Source organism: Mobula hypostoma, chromosome 3 (assembly GCF_963921235.1).
Source record: "Mobula hypostoma chromosome 3, sMobHyp1.1, whole genome shotgun sequence".
Lineage (NCBI taxonomy): Eukaryota > Metazoa > Chordata > Chondrichthyes > Myliobatiformes > Myliobatidae > Mobula > Mobula hypostoma.
In genome coordinates, this window is record NC_086099.1 from 226,371,714 (window position 1) to 226,389,403 (window position 17,690).

The window sequence follows — 17,690 nt, forward strand, 5'->3', positions numbered from 1 at the left end:
CTCTGATTGGGAAGATGTTGGAGTCGATTATTAAGGATGAGGTCTCAGGATACTTGGAGGTACATGATAAAATAGGCCATAGTCAGCATGGTTTCCTCAAGGAAAAATCTTGCCTGACAAATCTGTTGGAATTCTTTGAAGAAGTGAAAAGCAGGATAGACAAAGGAGGGGCAGGTAGTTTTGAGGATGTAGAGAGGCTGCAGAAGGACCTAGACAGATTAGGGGAATGGGCAAAGATATGGCAGATGGAACACAGTGTCGGGAAATGTATGGTCATGCACTTCGTTCAAAGAAATGAAAGGGTTGACTATTTTTTTAAATGGAGAGAAAATACAAAAAACTGAGGTGAAAAGGGACTTGGAACCCCTTGTGCAGGATTCCCTACAGGTTAATTTGCAGGTTGAGTCTGTGGTGAGGAAAGCAAAATGCAATATTAGCATTCTTTTCAAGAGGTCTAGAATTTAAAAACAAGGATGTAATGTTGAGACTTTATAAAGCATTGTTGAGGCCTCGCAGTATTGTGAGCAATTTTGGGTCCTTTATCTTAGACAGGATGTGTTCAAATTGGAAAGAGTTCAAAGGAGGTTCGCAAAAATGATTCCAGATTGAATAGCTTGTCATATGAAGAGCGCTTGATGGCTCTGGCCCTGTATTCACTAGAATTCAGAAGAATGAGGGGCGACCTCATAGAAACCTACCGAATAGTGAAAGGCCCTGATAGAGTGGATGTGGAGAGGATGTTTCCTATGGTGGGATGGTCCGACTAGAGGACACAGCCTCAGAATAGAGGGGCGTCTGTTTAGAATGGAAATGAGGAGGAATTTCTTTAGCCAGAGAATGGTCTGGAATTTGTTGCTGCGAGGGGCAGTGGAGGCCATGTCTTTATGTACATTTAATGCAGAGGTTGATAGATTCTTGTTTGGTCAGGGCATGAAGGGATACTGGAGAAGGCAGGAGATTGGGGCTGAGAGGAACTTTGGATCAGTCATGATGAAATGACGGACCAGACTCCGTGGGGCAAATGGCCGAATTCTGCTCGTCTTATGGACATGACGAGGTACAAAAGATATCATGATCATCCACTGCAACCAAGGAAGACCCCAGTTGTGATGGCTGGAACTAGACTTCCAAAGTCAAGGGGAAGTGGAACTGCCCAGTGCAACAGCTTTTCTGCTTTAAAACCCCCGCGCAGGTTTACTGTCATTATCAGGCGTGATGGACAACCAACACCACCATATCAAACGTTATGAGAGAATAAAGTTGAAGTGTGCTCACCTTGGGTATGAGATGTAACACTGCATCGCCGGTTAGTGACCCCACAGCCAGGCTTATAAAGCCCTGAATGACGTATTGGTAAGCATTGTTGCAGCTGGTGAATAGAACAATTATGATCCCAAACACCGCACAAAGACTGATAATCAATGTTGCAATCGATCCATAAATAAATTCTGGAAAACAGTTAAAGTTGAAATAAAAGCAAGTAAATTTATTTTCAAAGCAGGTATCTATCACCATACACTGCCTTGCCTTTCATTTTCTTGCTGGCGTTTACAGGAAATTATTTTTCTTTATTGATTATTCAGCATTTAGGACACCTTCAAAAGGTGATGTCTCAAGAAGGCAGCATCTGTCGTTAAGGACGTTGATCACCCAGGACATGTCCTCTTCACATTGCTATCATAAAGGTGGAGGTATAGAATCCTAATGGTATAGGATGATGATAGAACAGGGATGGCTGAAGTTTCTTGGAATAGTTCACAAGGTGCAGGATAGATATGTCCCACAGAGGAAGAAGTTCTCAAATGGTAGGGGTAGGCAACTGTGGCTGACAAAGGAAGTTAAGGACTGCATAAAAGCCAAGAAAAGGGCATATAATGTAGCAAAAGTGTAATGGGAAGTTGGATGATTGGGAAGCTTTTAAAATCTAACAAAAGGCTACTAAAAAAACCATAAGAAGGGAAAAGATGAAATATGAGGGCAGACTAGCCAATAATATCAAGCAGGATACCAAAAGTTTTTTCAGTTATGTAAAGAGTAAAAGGAAGGTGAGAGTTGATATTGGACCACTGGAAAATGAAGCTGTGGTAGTAATGGGGGACAAAGAAATGGCAGATGAACTTAATGGGTACTTTGCATCTCGCTTCACTGTGGAAGACACTAGCAGTGTGCCGGAGGTCCATGAGTGTCAGGGAGCAGGAATGAGTCCCGTTGCTATTACAAAGGAAAAAGTGCTAGGCAAACTCAATGATCTTAAGGTGGATAGGTCACCTGTACCAGATGGACTACATCCCAGAGTCCTGAGAGAGGTTGCTGTAGAGATAACAGATGCATTGGTCATGATCTTTCAAGAATCACTTGATTCTGGCATGGTCCCAGAGGACTGGAAGGTTGCAAATGTCACTCCACTCTTTAAGAAAGGAGGAAGGCAAAAGAAAGGAAATTATGGGCCAGTTAGCCTAATCTCAGTGGTTGCAAAAATGTCGGAGTCTATTACTGAAGATGAGGTTTTGAGGTACTTGGAGACTAATGATAAAGTAAGTCAAAGTCAGCATGGTTTCAGTAAAGGGATATCTTGCCTGATTAGATATGGCAAAGTTGTTTCCCATGGTAGGGGATTCTAGGACAAGAGGGCATGACTTCAGGATTGAAGGACGTCCATTTAGAACTGAGATGTGGAGAAATTACTTTAGTCAGATGGTGGTAAATCTGTGGAATTTGTTGCCACGAGTGTCTGTGGAGGCCAAGCCATTGGGTGTATTTCAGGCAGAGATCGATAGGTTCTTGATTAGCCAGAGCATCAAAGGGTATGGGGTGAAGACAGGGGAGTGGGGATGACTGGAAGAATTAGATCAGCCCATGATTGAATGGTGGAGCAGATTTGATGGGCTGAATGGCCTACTTCTGCTCCTATATCTTATGGTCTTAAATCTGTTAAGAGTTCTTTGAAGAAGTTATAAGCAGGGTGGACAAAGGAGAGGCAGTGGATGTTATTTACTTGGATTTTCAGAAGGCATTTGATAAGGTGCCACACATGAGGTTGCTTAACAAGATAAAAATTCTATGGTGTTACAGGAAAGATACTGACATGGATAGTGGAATGGCTGACAGGCAGGAGGCAGCGAGTGGGAATAAGAGGGGCCTTTTCTGGTTGGTGTTTCTTAGGAGTCAGTATTGGGACCACTACTTTTCACATTGTCAATGATTTAAATAATGGAATTGATGGCTTTGTGGAAAGTTTGCAGATGATATGAAGATAGGTGGAGAAGTAGTTAATGCTGAGGAAGCAATGTGATTGCAGCAGGACAGACAAATTGGAAGAATGGGCTAAAAATGGAATACAGTGTTAGGAAGCATATGAGAAGTTCAGAGGGACCTAGGAGACCGTGTGCAACATAAGAACGAAATAGAAGCAGGAGTAGGCCATCTGGCCCATTGAGCCTGCTCTGCCATTCACTAAGATCATGGCTAATCTGGCCATTGACTCATCTCCACCTACCTGCCTGTTCTCCATAACTCTTAATTCCCCTACTATGCAAAAATCTGTCCAACCTTGTCTTAAATACATTTACTGAGGTAGCCTCCACTGCTTCATTGGGCAGAGAATTCCACAGATTTACTATTCTCTGGGAAAAGCAGTTCCTCCTCATCTCCATCCTAAATCTACTTCCCCAAATCTTGAGGCTATGTCCTGTAGTTTTAGCCTTACCTACCAGTGGAAACAACTTTCCTGCCCCTATCTTATCCCTTTCATAATTTTATATGTTTCTATATGTTTATATGTTTTTATACATGCAAGACCCCTGGAGGGTTAATTTACAGGATGAGTCTGTGGTGAAGAAGGCAAATGCAATGTTGGCCTTTATTTCAAGGGGAATAGAATATAAAAGCGAGAAGATAATGCTGAACCTTTATAAGACACTTGTCAGACCGCACTTGGAGTATTGTTGACAGTATTGGACCCCATATCTCAGAAAGGATGTGCTGTCATTGGAGAGAGTCCAGAGGAGGTTCATGAGGATTATTCTGGGAATGAAGGGGGTTAACTTATGAGGAGCATTTGGTAGCTTTGGGCCTGTACTCACTGGAATTTAGAAGAATTCAGGGGGTATTTCATTGAAAGCTACCAAACATAGATGGGTTTGATGTGAAATGGCTGTTTCCTATGGTGGGGTTATCCAGAACTAGAGGGCACAGCCTCAAAATTGAGGGGGCGACCCTTTAGAACAGAGGTAAGGAGAAAACGTTTTAGCCAGAGAGTAGTAAGTATGTGGCCACAAACACGAGGAAATATGTGGTATGCTTTGCCACAGACTGCAGTGGAGGCCAAGTCCATGGGTATATTTAAGGCAGAACTTGATAGTCTCCTGATTGGTCAGGGCATCAAAGGATATGGTGAGAAGGCAGGTGTATGGAGTTGAGTGGGATCCGGGATCGGCTATGATGGAATGGCGGAGCAGACTCGATGGCTGAATGGCCAAATTCTGCTCCTATGTCTTATGGTCTAATGGTCTAATGAGACACACTCAATGTTTCAGGAACAGCTTCCTCCTCTGCGCCATCAGATTTCTGATTGGACAATGAATCTATGAACATGACCTCACTACTTCCTTGCTCTATTTTTGTACTACTTACTTACTTAATACTTGTGCAATCGATGGGTAGTAAGTAAGTAAATTTCACCAAAATGTGTGTCATATTTGTAAAATTACCGAAAACCAGCACATAATCATTTGTTGGAGACCTTACTTTCCGCAGTGGTCAGCTGATGTTTGTGTGGCTCCTTCTCATGACCTCTGGTGCAGGCCTGACTCAGAAGCTGCTGAATTAACGTAGGGCTCAGCTGAACAAACTCGCTTTGGGAAATCGTCCCATTGGCTGCAATCTGATGGATCGCCATTATTTCAGTGGAACTAAAACATTTCTACAAACAGAATGAAAAGGGGAAAAGAAATAAGAGCCAATCAGTTCATATTCTACATTGAACTTACAGACTTTCTAAATATATTTTGTTTGGAAGACTGGGCGAAGAATGGTCATCTATCCGACGATCTCTTTGACCCCCTACCATCGAGCAGGAGCTACCATAGCATTAGGACAAGAACAGTTAGGATGGGAAACAGTTTCTTCACTCAGGCCATGAGATTATTGAACTCCCTGCTACCATCCAGGTCTCATCACATGTAGAGCACCAGTGGCATTATACTGTTTACCTTTTACTAGGCATCCGTTAATCTCACGAGACCATGGATTTGCGCCTTGGAAGGTTTCCAGGGCACAGGCCTGGGCAAGGTTGTATGGAAGACCGGCAGTTGCCCATGCTGCAAGTCTCCCCATGCCATCGATGTTGTCCAAGGGAAGGGCATTAGGACCCATTAGCTTGGCACCGGTGTCGTCGCAGAGCGATGTGTGGTTAAGTGCCTTGCTCAAGGACACAACACGCTGCCTCAGCTGAGGCTCGAACTAGCGAACTTCAAATAAGCAGGCCGACGCCTTACCCACTTGGCCACGCGCCAACAAATTTTAACCTTTAAACCGGTTTACCTTTTAACTTGTATCATATATGCACGTCATTATTTGTTACTTTATTTGCGGTAATATTACTTTATGTGTTATGTGTATGTGTCATATGCACTGTGTTGTGCGCTTTGCCCGGAGGAACGTTGTTTCCTTTGGTGGTATACATGTGTATGGTGGAAGGACAATAAACTTGAACTTGTAATTAAACTTCTTGGCAAACATTTCTCTGCCATCAGATTTTTGAATGGGCAACAAACCCATGTACAGAACCTCACCATTTATTTTACATATTTTGACCTCTTTCTGCATTACTTATTTAATTTAAAATTTTATATGTAATTCTTATTGTAATTTATAATTTTTTATTCTTGTATATTGCAATGCACTGCTGCTGCAGAACAACAGATTTCATGACATATGCAGTGATATTAAACCTGATTCTGAACAGCCTTAATGTGGTGCCCAAGAAGGGTGGATATACAGGTGGGAGGAGAAGATGGCGGCGTGACGCAGCTCGCAGCGGCCACTCCGGTGGTGATGTCTGTTATTTGTCAAGTAGGGTGCCGTGCACAATCCTGATTTGATGGAGACGGACGTGAGAGCACGGAGGAACATCTGGTGAAACTTCTGAAATGCCTGCTTCACTGCTGCTGCTACTGTGTGGTCCAGAATCTCTGGAGGAGAAGGCCCCGAGTCCTCGGCTTTGCTTGTTTCTCGGCAGCCAGGGCAGGGTCGAGGCGCTTGGCAGAGGATGATGCTTGGAGAGGCTGTGTCGGAGGGAGTGGTTGGAGGCTCGAAGTTTTCAGACAGACTCAGAGTCCGCTGCGGTCGGATGCTTCCAATGGTGCTGCATTGGCAAGTTGGCAGCGCTTGGAGGTTCATGGCAGGGAGAGTTCCTCTCTTCTGCCGTCTGTGTGAGGTGATGAGTCTATCGGGACTTTAAGACTTTTTTTAAACTGTGCCCATGGTCTGCTCTTTATCAAATAATGGTATTGCTTTGCACTGTTGTAACTATATGTTATAATTATGTGGTTTTGTCAGTTTATGTCTTGGTTTGTCCTGTGTTTTCTTGTGATATCATTCTGGAGGAACGTTGTATCATTTTTTAGTGCATGCATTTCTAAATGACAATAATCGAGGACTGAGTGTCCTCATAATCTAATCTAATCTAATCTATTTGACGATGGTAAATGCCATGGAACATGAGGTGCCAGAGTAGCATAGCGTTAGCAAAACGCTATTACAGCTTGGGGATACGAGGTTCAGAGTTCAGTTCCAATGTCATCTGTAAGGACCTGAATGCCCTCTCCGTAGAATGCATGGGTTTTCTCCAGGTGCTCCAGTGTCCTCCCACAATACAAAGACCTACTTGTTAATAGGTTAATTGGTCATTGTAAATTGCCCCGTGATTAGGCGAGGGTTGAATTGTGGGTCAGTGCAGCTTGGAGGGCCAGAAGGGCCTGTTCCATGCTGCATCCCTAAATAAATACAAGAATCAGAATAAATAAATAAATAAACAAACAAAGATACAATTCACTTTCTCCTCTCACTCGTTCTGCCATTCGGATTCTGTATCTGAATAACCACTTCAGATCTGTAACCTTAAAAGGATTAAGGATCAACATCTACATGTATTAGGAATTTGCAGTGGTGTGTTGGTCAGAGTGTGACATACAACATTCAACAGCTATAAAGAACAAATAATCATATAAAAATAAGTTAGTTCAGATATCGACTAAAATGTGCACAAATACCACCATATATTTACAATGTAAACGGCATTATAAAAAGTGGTTTAAAGTGTTTACAATCCAGTGCATTTTCTAACTAACGTAAGTTGCATGTGTTTGTGTGGCCATTAGTTTCTCAGTCAGTTCTTGTTCCTTAAGTGTTGTTGCAAATAATCAGCTGCCCCAATAAACTGATGGCCCAACTACACTGTGCTTGGAATGAACAGTTTTTGAATAAAAACAACAGGAATTCTGCAGATGCTGGAAATTCAAGCAACATACATCAAAGTTGCTGGTGAACGCAGCAGGCCAAGCAGCATCTGTAGGAAGAGGTGCAGTCGACGTTTCAGGCCGAGACCCTTCGTCAGTTTTTAAATAACGTCAGTTGCACATGTTTGTGTTCAAAAAGCAGTGATTTTTGAGAAATAATCAACAAGACAATTCTGAACTGTTTTGCTCACTGGGGTTTCAAGCACTCAGGCTTGGAGATTTCAGGAACGGCCAGGAGTGAAATTGAAATGATTTCACCACTTCAACAATTTAGGAACTACAAAGAATTTAAAGATATCAGCAATTATCTTGAATGTTACAATGAAAATGAAGATTTGGCTAATTGGGGCAGCCACTTAATTGAGCTAAAATGTACCGGTCCTAAAATGCCCTAATTAACCTGAATCCAGGGGTGCAGTGGTAGCCGGCGTGCACCCAGCACATCTTTAAGAAAAATGCCGAAATAAACAAGCTAATTAATTAAGTGTCGGCTGGCATGTAAATGGTGGCCCAGATCAGAGGCCAATTTCACTTGCTCTGCGTGATGTTCACTCCTCTTTCCAGGGCACTGGAGCCTTTAGCTGTTCTATTGTTTGGTCAATTTAAACGCCAGCCCAGACAAGCTGAAAAGACAGGGCTGTCAGGATCGAGGTGACATATTGAATCTACACAACCTTCTAATAAAGTATATGCGCTGCCTTGCTTTCTTTGTAATGACAGTTACGTGCTGGTCCCAGGACATACCCCCTGACACTTCTCAGAGAGAGAAACGTCGATCCTTAATGCCGAAGAATTTAAAGTTATTGACCCTCTCCACCGCAGTTTCTCTAATGAAGACTGGCTTCTGGGCAGCACCTAATTAATTAGCTTGTTTATTTCGGCTTTTTTCTTAAAGATGTGCTGGGTGCACCCCGGCTGCCACTGCACCCCTGCCTGAATCCACTGTATTTCTTGCTTAAATGCTTAGATCAGCAGGTCAGGCAGCATCTGTGGAGGGAAGTGGACAGTTAATGTTTCAGGCTGAGATCCTCAAGAAACTTGACTGTCCATTTTCCTCTGTGGATGCTCAGCATTTTGTGTGTATGGCTTCTATGCACGCTTTGAAAGGGAGAACACAACTACAGCTGTGAAGATCCCTGCTGTACCTGATGACCCTGTGATCTCTGTCTCAGAGGCCGATATTAGACTGTCTTTAAAGAGAGTGAATCCTCGCAAGGCAGAAGGTCCCGATGGAGTACCTGGTAAGGCTCTGAAAACCTGTGTTAACCAGCTAGTGGGAGTATCCAAGGACATTTTCAACCTCTCACTGCTGCGGGCAGAAGTTCCCACTTGCTTAAAAAAGGCAACAATTATACCAGTGCCAAAGAAGAATAATGTGAGATGCCTTAATGACTAGCACTCACATTGACAGTGATGAAATGCTTTGAGAGGTTGGTCATGACTAGACTGAACTCCTGCCTCAGCAAGGACCTGGACCCATTGCAATTTGCCTATCGCCACAATAGGTCAACGGCAGATGCAATCTCAGTGGCTCTCCACACAGCTTTACACCACCTAGACAACACAAACACTTACGTCAGGATGCTGTTCATCGACTATAGCTCAGCATTTAATACTATTGTTCCCACAATCCTGATTGAGAAGTTGCAGAACCTGGACCTCTGTACCTCCCTCTGTAATTGGATCCTTGACTTCCTAACCGGAAGACCAAAGTCTATGTGGATTGGTGATAACATATCCTCCTTGCTGACAATCAACACTGGCGCATCTCAGGGGTGTGTGCTTAGCCCACTACTCTACTCTCTATATGCACATGACTGTGTGGCTAGGCATAGCTCAAATACCATCTATAAATTTGCTGATGATACAACCATTGTTGGTAGAATCTCAGGTGGTGACGAGAGGGCGTACAGGAGTGAGATATGCCAACTAGTGGAATGGTGCCGCAGCAACAACCTGGCACTCAACGTCAGTGAGATGAAAGAGCTGATTGTGGACTTTCAGGAAGGGTAAGATGAAGGAACACATACTAATCCCCATAGAGGGATCAGAAGTGGAGAGAGTGAGCAGCTTCAAGTTCCTTGGTGTCAAGATCTCTGAGGATCTAATCTGGTCCCAACATAGATACAGTTATAAAGAAGGTAAGACAGCGGCTATACTTTATTAGGAGTTTGAAGAGATTTGACATATCAACAAATACACTCAAAAACTTCTATAGTTGTACTGTGGAGAGCATTCTGACAGGCCGCAGCACTGTCTGGTATGGAGGGGCTACTGCACAGGACCAAAAGAAGCTGCAGAGGGTTGTAAATCTAGTCAGCTCCATCTTGGATACTAGCCTACAAAGTACCCAGTACATCTTCAAGGAGCGGTGTCTCAGAAAGGCAGTGTCCATTATTAAGGACCTCCAGCACCCGGGGCATGCCCTTTTCTCACTGTTACAGTCAGGAAGGAGATACAAAAGCTTGAAGGAACACACTCAGCGATTCAGGAACAGCTTCTTCCCCTCTGCCATCCGATTCCTAAATGGACATTGAAGCTTTGGATACTACCTCACTTTCTTTAATATACAGTATTTCTGTTTTTGTACATTTTTAATAATCTATTCAATATACGTAATTGATTTACCTGTTTATTTATTATTGTGTTTTATTTTATTTATTATTATTTTTCTCTCTCTGCTAGATTATGTATTGCATTGAACTGCTGCTGCTAAGTTAACAAATTTCACGTCACATGCCGGTGATAATAACCCTGATTCTGATTCTGTATTGCTCCAGATTTCCAGCACCTGTGGTTTGTCCTGTGAAACTAAACTATAATACAGCTCTGCCCTCTGGTGGTCAGATAACTTTACTGACATTCCCAGATGCATGAAGTGGTAAACGTTCTGTGCAGTGAACATTCTGAGTAACAGTAGTACCTCCTGCTTGAACCAAGGAACTTAGAAATTACTTACATGCACATGGTATGATTAACAAATTAAAATTGGGGAGCATTGATAACAGTGGTTAGCTCAGTGCAATTACGGCTCAGGGTGTCGGTGTTCAGAGTTCAATTCCGACATTACCCGTAAGGAGTTTGTATATTCCTCCCCGTGAATGTGTGGGTATTTATTTATAAAGTCATGAGGTCATAGGGAGAACATACAAACTCCTTACAGAAGGTGCCGGAATTGAGCTCCGGTCTCCTCAGCGGCCCAGGCTGTAAAAGCCTTCACTAACTGCTAGGCTACCGTGTAATTATCCCTCATTCCTCTGACCTGGTTATAGTGTGGGTTAATCATCAGAGAACAGCCTCTCATTCCGGAAATCGATGTAGTGAATCCACATTGCTACTTTCATACTACCTTTAGATATTGATTTAGAAACTTCACGCACACTGACCAGCTGTGATCTTACTAAAACCCTGAAAAGTTACAGCAGCATTGCATTCTCCAATCTCCCTTTCTATTAAAGCCAACCATTGCCTGTCTAACTGTTTGCTGTATTTATATTCATTGCTTAGCAGACCAGTTTACTTGTGAACCTCTACTATTACTAGTCTTACACTGCTTATAAAGGGTTCTTTCCTTACCAAAGTAATTAACTTCAGTTATTCTCCACTTGCCACTGCTTCTGCAATTCTATAAATAGTTTATATTGCTTTGCTATCACTGCAGGACTTTGATGCATCCAGGATAAATGAGCGGCAGGACCCTATCCGCCCTGAAAACTGCCTTTTCCGATAGCTCCCTTCTGGACGCCATTTCAAAAATTTCTTCCTCCAATCAACCATTCCAGTTAGAGCCCCACACCCCTTTCTATCTATTTCCTCAGTCACTACCTGCACTGTAAACATTTTAAATCAGTTTTTATTTATTAATTTATTTATTGAGATACAGTGTGGAATAGGCCCTTCTGGCCCTTTAAACCATGCCGCCCAGCAAACCCGTGATTTAATCCTAGTTTAATCACAGGACAATTTACAATGACCACGGTCTCAGAGACCAGACAACCCACGTGGTCACAGGGAGGATATACAAACTTCTTACACACGGCATTATGAATTGAAGTGGGTCGCTGGTACTGTAAGGTGTTGTGCTAACCACTCTGCTACCGTGACGCCCCCTGCTGGTTACATTGTAAATACATGCTCATATTTATGACCATTTTATTTCATATCTGTACTTTAACTTCTGACTTTATTAGTTTTATTTTATATACCATTTTTAAAATTTAATTCTTTATAATTGTTGAACGTTGTTGTTTTTTGTTGCAAGTCGCACCAAAACATCACAGCAAATTCCTAAAACATGTAAATGTATCTGGCGAATAAAGATGATTCTCCTTTATCCCTTAGAGCCAGACAGTAATACAGCACAGAAACAGGCCCTTCTGCCAAGCTGGTCCGTGCTGACCACAGCATTCACCCTGCTAGGCCCAGTTGCCCACGTTTGGCCCATAAGCTTCCATGTACCTATCCAAATGCCTTTTAAATGTTGTAGTTGTATCCACCATGACCACTTCCTCTGGCAGCTCATTCCGGTACTCACTACCCTCCATGTAAATGAGCTTCCTGTCAGGCCTCCCTTAAAAATTTACCCTCTTATTTTTAATATGTGCTATGTAGTTTTGGACCCCTGACTCTAGCGGGGAAAAGAAACTATGACCATCCACCTCATCTGTACTCCTCAAGATTTTATAACTTCTCATTCTCCAGGTCACCTCTCATTCTTCAACACGTCAAGGAATAAAGATCCAGCATCTTCATATTAGACCATAAGACATAAGACAGGCTATTCGGCACATCACGTCTATCCTACCGTTCGAGCATGGCTGATTTATTATCCCTCTCAACCCTACTATCCTGTCTTCTCCCAGTAACTTTTGATGCCCTGACTAATCAAGGAACTAGCACCCTCTATATTAAATATACCCAAATGATGGCCTCCAAAGCTGCCTGTGGCAATGAACTCCACAGATTCGCCACCCTATGGAGAATTCCAACAGCAGTTTTTGGATTGTGATTAAGGTGGAGGTTCTGGCTAAATTTTTATTTTGTGTACCCAGCAATAAAGAGACCAGTTGTAACACACCTTATTGACTACACGCAAATCTCAGGACACTATATCAACTGGAACTTGACCGGCCCATGTGACTCATAGACTTTCATGAGATTTGAACCTCTGGTTCTTCCAGAGGTTACTCTGATAAGTCTGGTTTCTAAAGGTCATGATATCACTGAGCCCTGAAACTGCTGACGCTGAGTATCCTGACAGATGGGCAGTAAAAGCTGATAGAACAGTATTATTACGGATGAGGTTTTGGGGTACTTGGAAGCACATGTTAAAATAGGCCAAAGACAGCATGGTTTTCTGAAGGGGAAATCTTACCTGACAAATCTGTTGGAATTCTTTGAGGAAATATCAGGCAGGATAGACAAAGGAGAGTGAGTGGATATTGTATACTTGGATTTTCAGGAGGCCTTTGACAAGCTGCTGCACATGAGGCTGCTTAACAAGTTAAGAGCCCGTGGTGTTACAGGAAAGATATTGGCACAGATAGAAAATTGTTTGACTGGCAGGAGGCAAAGAGTGGGGATAAAGGGGTCCTATTGTGGTTGGCTGTCATTGACTAGTAGTGTTCCACAGGGGTCTGTGTTGGGACCGATTCCTTTTATGTTATATGTCAATGATGTGGATGAAGAAATTGAGGAATTAGTGGCCAACTTTGCGAATAATATGAAGAAAGGTGAAAGGTCTTGCAGTTTTGAGAAAGCAAGATGTCTGCAGAGGGACTCAGACAGATTAGGGGAACGGCCGAAGAAGTGGCAGGTAGAATACAGTGTAGGAAAGTGCATGATCATGCACTTTGGCAGAAGGAATAAAGGTGTGGACTATTTTCTAAATAGAGAAAAAATTCAAAAATCAAAGGTGCAAAGGGACTTGGAAGTCTCCAAAGGTTAATTTACAGGTTGAGTCAGTGTAAAGAGGGCAAATGGAAAGTTAACATTCTTTTTGAGGGGGCTAGAATATAAGAACAAGGATGTAATGCTGAGGCTTTAGAAGGCATTGGTTAGATTGCCCTTGGAGTATTGTGAGCAGTTATGGTCCCCTTATCTAAGAAAAGATGTGCTGGCATTGGAGAGGTTCCAGAGGAGGTTCACGAGAATGGTTTGGGGAATGAAAGGGTTAATATGTGAGGAGTGTTTGATGGCTCTGGGTCAGTACTTGCTGGAGTTTAGAAGAATGAGAGGGTATCTCATTGAAACCTATCAAATATTGAAAGGCCCAGATAGATTAGATGTGGAGAGGTGTTTCCTGTAGTGGGGGAATCTAGGACCAGAGGACGCAGCCTCAGAATGAAGCGACGTCCATTTAAACCAGAGATGAGGAGGAATTTCCTTAGCGAGAGAGAAGTGAATTTGTGGAATTCATTGCTACAGACAGCTGTGCAGGAGTCATTAGGTATATTTAAGACAAAGGTTGATTGATTAATCAGGGTGTCAAAGGTTATGAGGAGAATGGGGTTGAGAGGGATAATAAGTTGGTCATGATGGAATAGCGAAGCAGACTTGATGGGCCGAATGACCAAATTCTGCTCCTATGTCTTGTAGACTTATGGTCTAACATTAAACTGGACAGCACAGGAATAGGCCAATCAGCCCATAATGTGTCAAAGTTCAAAAGTTTATTATCAAAGTACATATATGTCACCATTTACTGCCCGACATCCATTTTTTTGCAGGCATTCACAGTACCTACAAAGAAACACAATTTGCTGATGATACAACCATTGTTGGTAGAATCTCAGGTGGTGACGAGAGGGCATACATGAGTGAGATATGTCAACTAGTGGAATGGTGCCGCAGCAACAACCTGGCACTCAATGTCAGTAAGACGGAAGAGCTGATTGTGGACTTCAGGAAGGGTAAAACAAAGGAGCACATACCAATCCTCATAGAGGGATCAGAAGTGGAGAGAGTGAGCAGCTTCAAGTTCCTTGGTGTCAAGATCTCTGCGGATCTAACCTGGTCCCAACATATCGATGTTAGTTATAAAGAAGGCAAGACAATGGCTATACTTTATTAGGAGTTAGAAGAGATTTGACATGTCAACAAATGCACTCAAAAACTTCTATAGTTGTACCGTGGAGGGCATTCTGACAGGCTGCATCACTGTCTGGTATGGAGGGGCTCCTGCACAGGACTGAAAGAAGCTGCAGAAGGTTGTAAATCTAGTCAGCTCCATCCTGGGCATTAGCCTACAAACTACCCAGGACATCTTTAGGGAGCAGTGTCTGAGAAAGGCAGCGTCCATTATTAAGGACCTCCAGCACCCAGGGCATGCCCTTTTCTCACTGTTACCATCAGGTAGGAGGTACAGAAGCCTGAAGGCACACACTCAGCGATTCAGGAACAGCTTCTTCCCCTCTGCCATCCGATTCCTAAATGGATATTGAAGCTTTGGACACTAACTCACTTTTTTTTTAATATGCAGTATTGCTGTTTTTGCATTTTTTTAAATCTATTCGATACACGTAATCGATTTACTTGTTTATTTATTATTATTTTTTTTTCTCTCTCTGCTAGATTATGTATTGCATTGAACTGCTGCTGCTAAGCTAACAAATTTCACGTCACATGCCGGTGATAATAAACCTGATTCTGAATTAATGAAAGACCTCATTCAACAGGATAGACAAACAACCAATGTACAAACAATAACAAACTGTGCAAATACACAAACTTAAAAATACTAAATAAATAATAATAAATAAATAAGCAATAAATATTGATAACATGAGTTATCGAGTCCTTGAACAAGAGTTCATAGGTTGTGAAACTATTTCAGTGTTGGCATGAGTGAAGTTGAAGTTAACCCCTCTTGTTGCTGAACCCTCCATTGTTTGCACATTCATGTGCAGTCTAAGAGCCTCGTAAACATCACTATCGTATCTGCTTTTAACAGATTCAGTTTTATTCATTATATGTGCATTGAAACATACAGTCATTCATGTGAATCCACATAAGGATTGCTAGGGGCAGCCTTCAAGAGTTTCCACTCATTTCTGCACCAACATTACCTGCCCACAATGTTCAGCACTAGAGTTCAAGGCACCTGCCTATCCATGCCACCTACCACATTGTATGTAAAATAAAATTTTGCCCTGTACATTCTCTTTAAACTTTTTCTGCTCTCACCTTTAATGCATGTCACATCATGAAGGATCTCACCCACCCTGCTCACGGACTGTTTGTCCCACTCCCATCAGGGAGGAGGCTACGCAGCATCCACACCAGGACCACCGGACTCAAAAACAGTTATTTTCCCCAAGCAGTAAGGCTGATCAACACCTCCACCCACTAACCCACCCTCTACATCCCCAACCACCACTACTTTATCATTTCCTTATGTACAGACACTCCTGTACCTAGTGTCACTTTATGGACAGACAATCAATCTGTGTATGTAAATTATTTTTTATATTTATGTTTATTGTGTTTTTTACTGTTCTGTTCTTAATCTTATTGTGTTTATTTTTGAGTTGCATCAGATCCAGAGCAACAATTACTTTGTTGTTTACACCTGTGTACTGGAAATGACATTAAACAATATCGAATCTTGATGGCCTCTAGTATTTGACATTTGGGAAAAAATTCTGACTGTGTACCCTATCTTTGCTTTTCACAACTTCAAAAACTTCCATCAGGTCTCCCCTTTTTGACACAAAGGGCAGTATGTATGTGCAGTGAGCTGCCAGAGGAAGTGGCTGAGGCTGATACAACAGTGACTTTTGAAAGGCAGTTGGACAGGTACATGGGTTGAAAGGTTTAGAAGGTTATGGGCCAAACACTGGCAAAGGGGACTAACTCGGATGGGGGATCTTGACTGGCATGGACTGGTTGGACTGAAGGGCCCTTTTTGCATGCTATGAACTCCCCTCAGCCTCTGAAACTCCAGAGAAAACAACCCAAGCTTGCCTCTTGTCTCCATATTCTCTAACCCAGGCAGCATCCAAGGTGAAACTGGAACTACACACAACAAGAAGAAGGGAATTACTGTAAGGTGTGGAGCATTACCGTGTCCCAGGAACTGTTCTCATCCCCCTCCTCCTGGCCATGACTCGGCAGCTGGTTGGACCGATGGCCATGAGACCCCTCACCCGAGTGGTCTTCACTATGACTTCCGCTGTTCTCTTGGTGTTGATCCTCTTGGCTATTGTGAGCTAAACCAATTTTATCCATCAAGTCTTCAAGTTCTGAAAGAAAGAAGCATTTGCATTTATACACTCGCTGGTCACTCTATAAGGTACACCTGTATACCTCGTTACTGCCAATATCTAATCAGCCAATCATGTGGCAGCAACTCAATGCATGAAAGCATGCAGACATGGTCAAAAGGTTCAGTTGTTTTTCAGATCAAACATCAGAATTGGGAAGAAATCTGATCTAAGTTACTCTAACTGTGGAATGATTGTTGGTGCCAGATGGAATGGTTTGAGTATCTCAGAAACTGCTGATCTCCTGGGATTTTCACACACAACAGTCGCTACAGTTTACAGAGAGTGGTGCAAAAAACAAAAAAACATCCAGTAAGTGACAGTTCTGTGGGAAGAAACGTCTTGTAATTGAGAGAGATCAGAGGAGAATGGACTGACTGGCTCAAGCTGACAGGAACGGAATAGTAACTCAAATAACCACATGTTACGACAGTGGTGTGCAGAACAGCATCTCTGAATGCTCAATATGTTGAATCTTGAAGTGGATGGGCTGCAGCTGTGGATGTCCACGAACTACCCTCAGTGGCCACTTTATTAGGTCCAGGAGGTACGTGACAAAGTGACCACTGTGTGTGTAATTCCATTACCCAAAACCGATCTGATTTCCTGCTCATCCTAACCTACCACAGGAGGTCCACTCTGCTCACCACTGGAGTTCAATGTAGGAAAATGTAATGTTGTTCCTTTTGATGGAAGAAGGAGAAAGCTATCATATAAATGGTGAAACACTAGAGAGCTGCAACATAACACTATTTGGGGCTCATTATACACAGATCTAGCACGCAACAGCATCAGGTAACAGGGAAAGTCAGGAAGCATGGTGTCCGGGAGATTTGGCTGCATGGATTTAGAATTGGCTTGCCCACAGAAGGCAGAAGATAGTTATAGCTGGAGTGAATTCTGCCTGGAG

The 17,690-nt window shown here is 42.7% G+C and overlaps 1 protein-coding gene across 1 annotated transcript in view; it reads right to left on the reverse strand.

Annotated features, from left to right (window-relative positions):
* slc39a4 (solute carrier family 39 member 4) overlaps positions 1-17,690 on the reverse strand; it is a 59,851-nt gene that overhangs the window by 21,886 nt on the left and 20,275 nt on the right. Inside the window, exons 4-6 of the mRNA XM_063044664.1 lie at positions 16,581-16,759; positions 4,747-4,921; positions 1,276-1,448 (exon numbers count right to left, since the gene is read on the reverse strand). Coding sequence (XP_062900734.1) covers positions 1,276-1,448; positions 4,747-4,921; positions 16,581-16,759 — 527 coding nt within the window. The remainder of the gene's footprint in view (positions 1-1,275; positions 1,449-4,746; positions 4,922-16,580; positions 16,760-17,690) is intronic.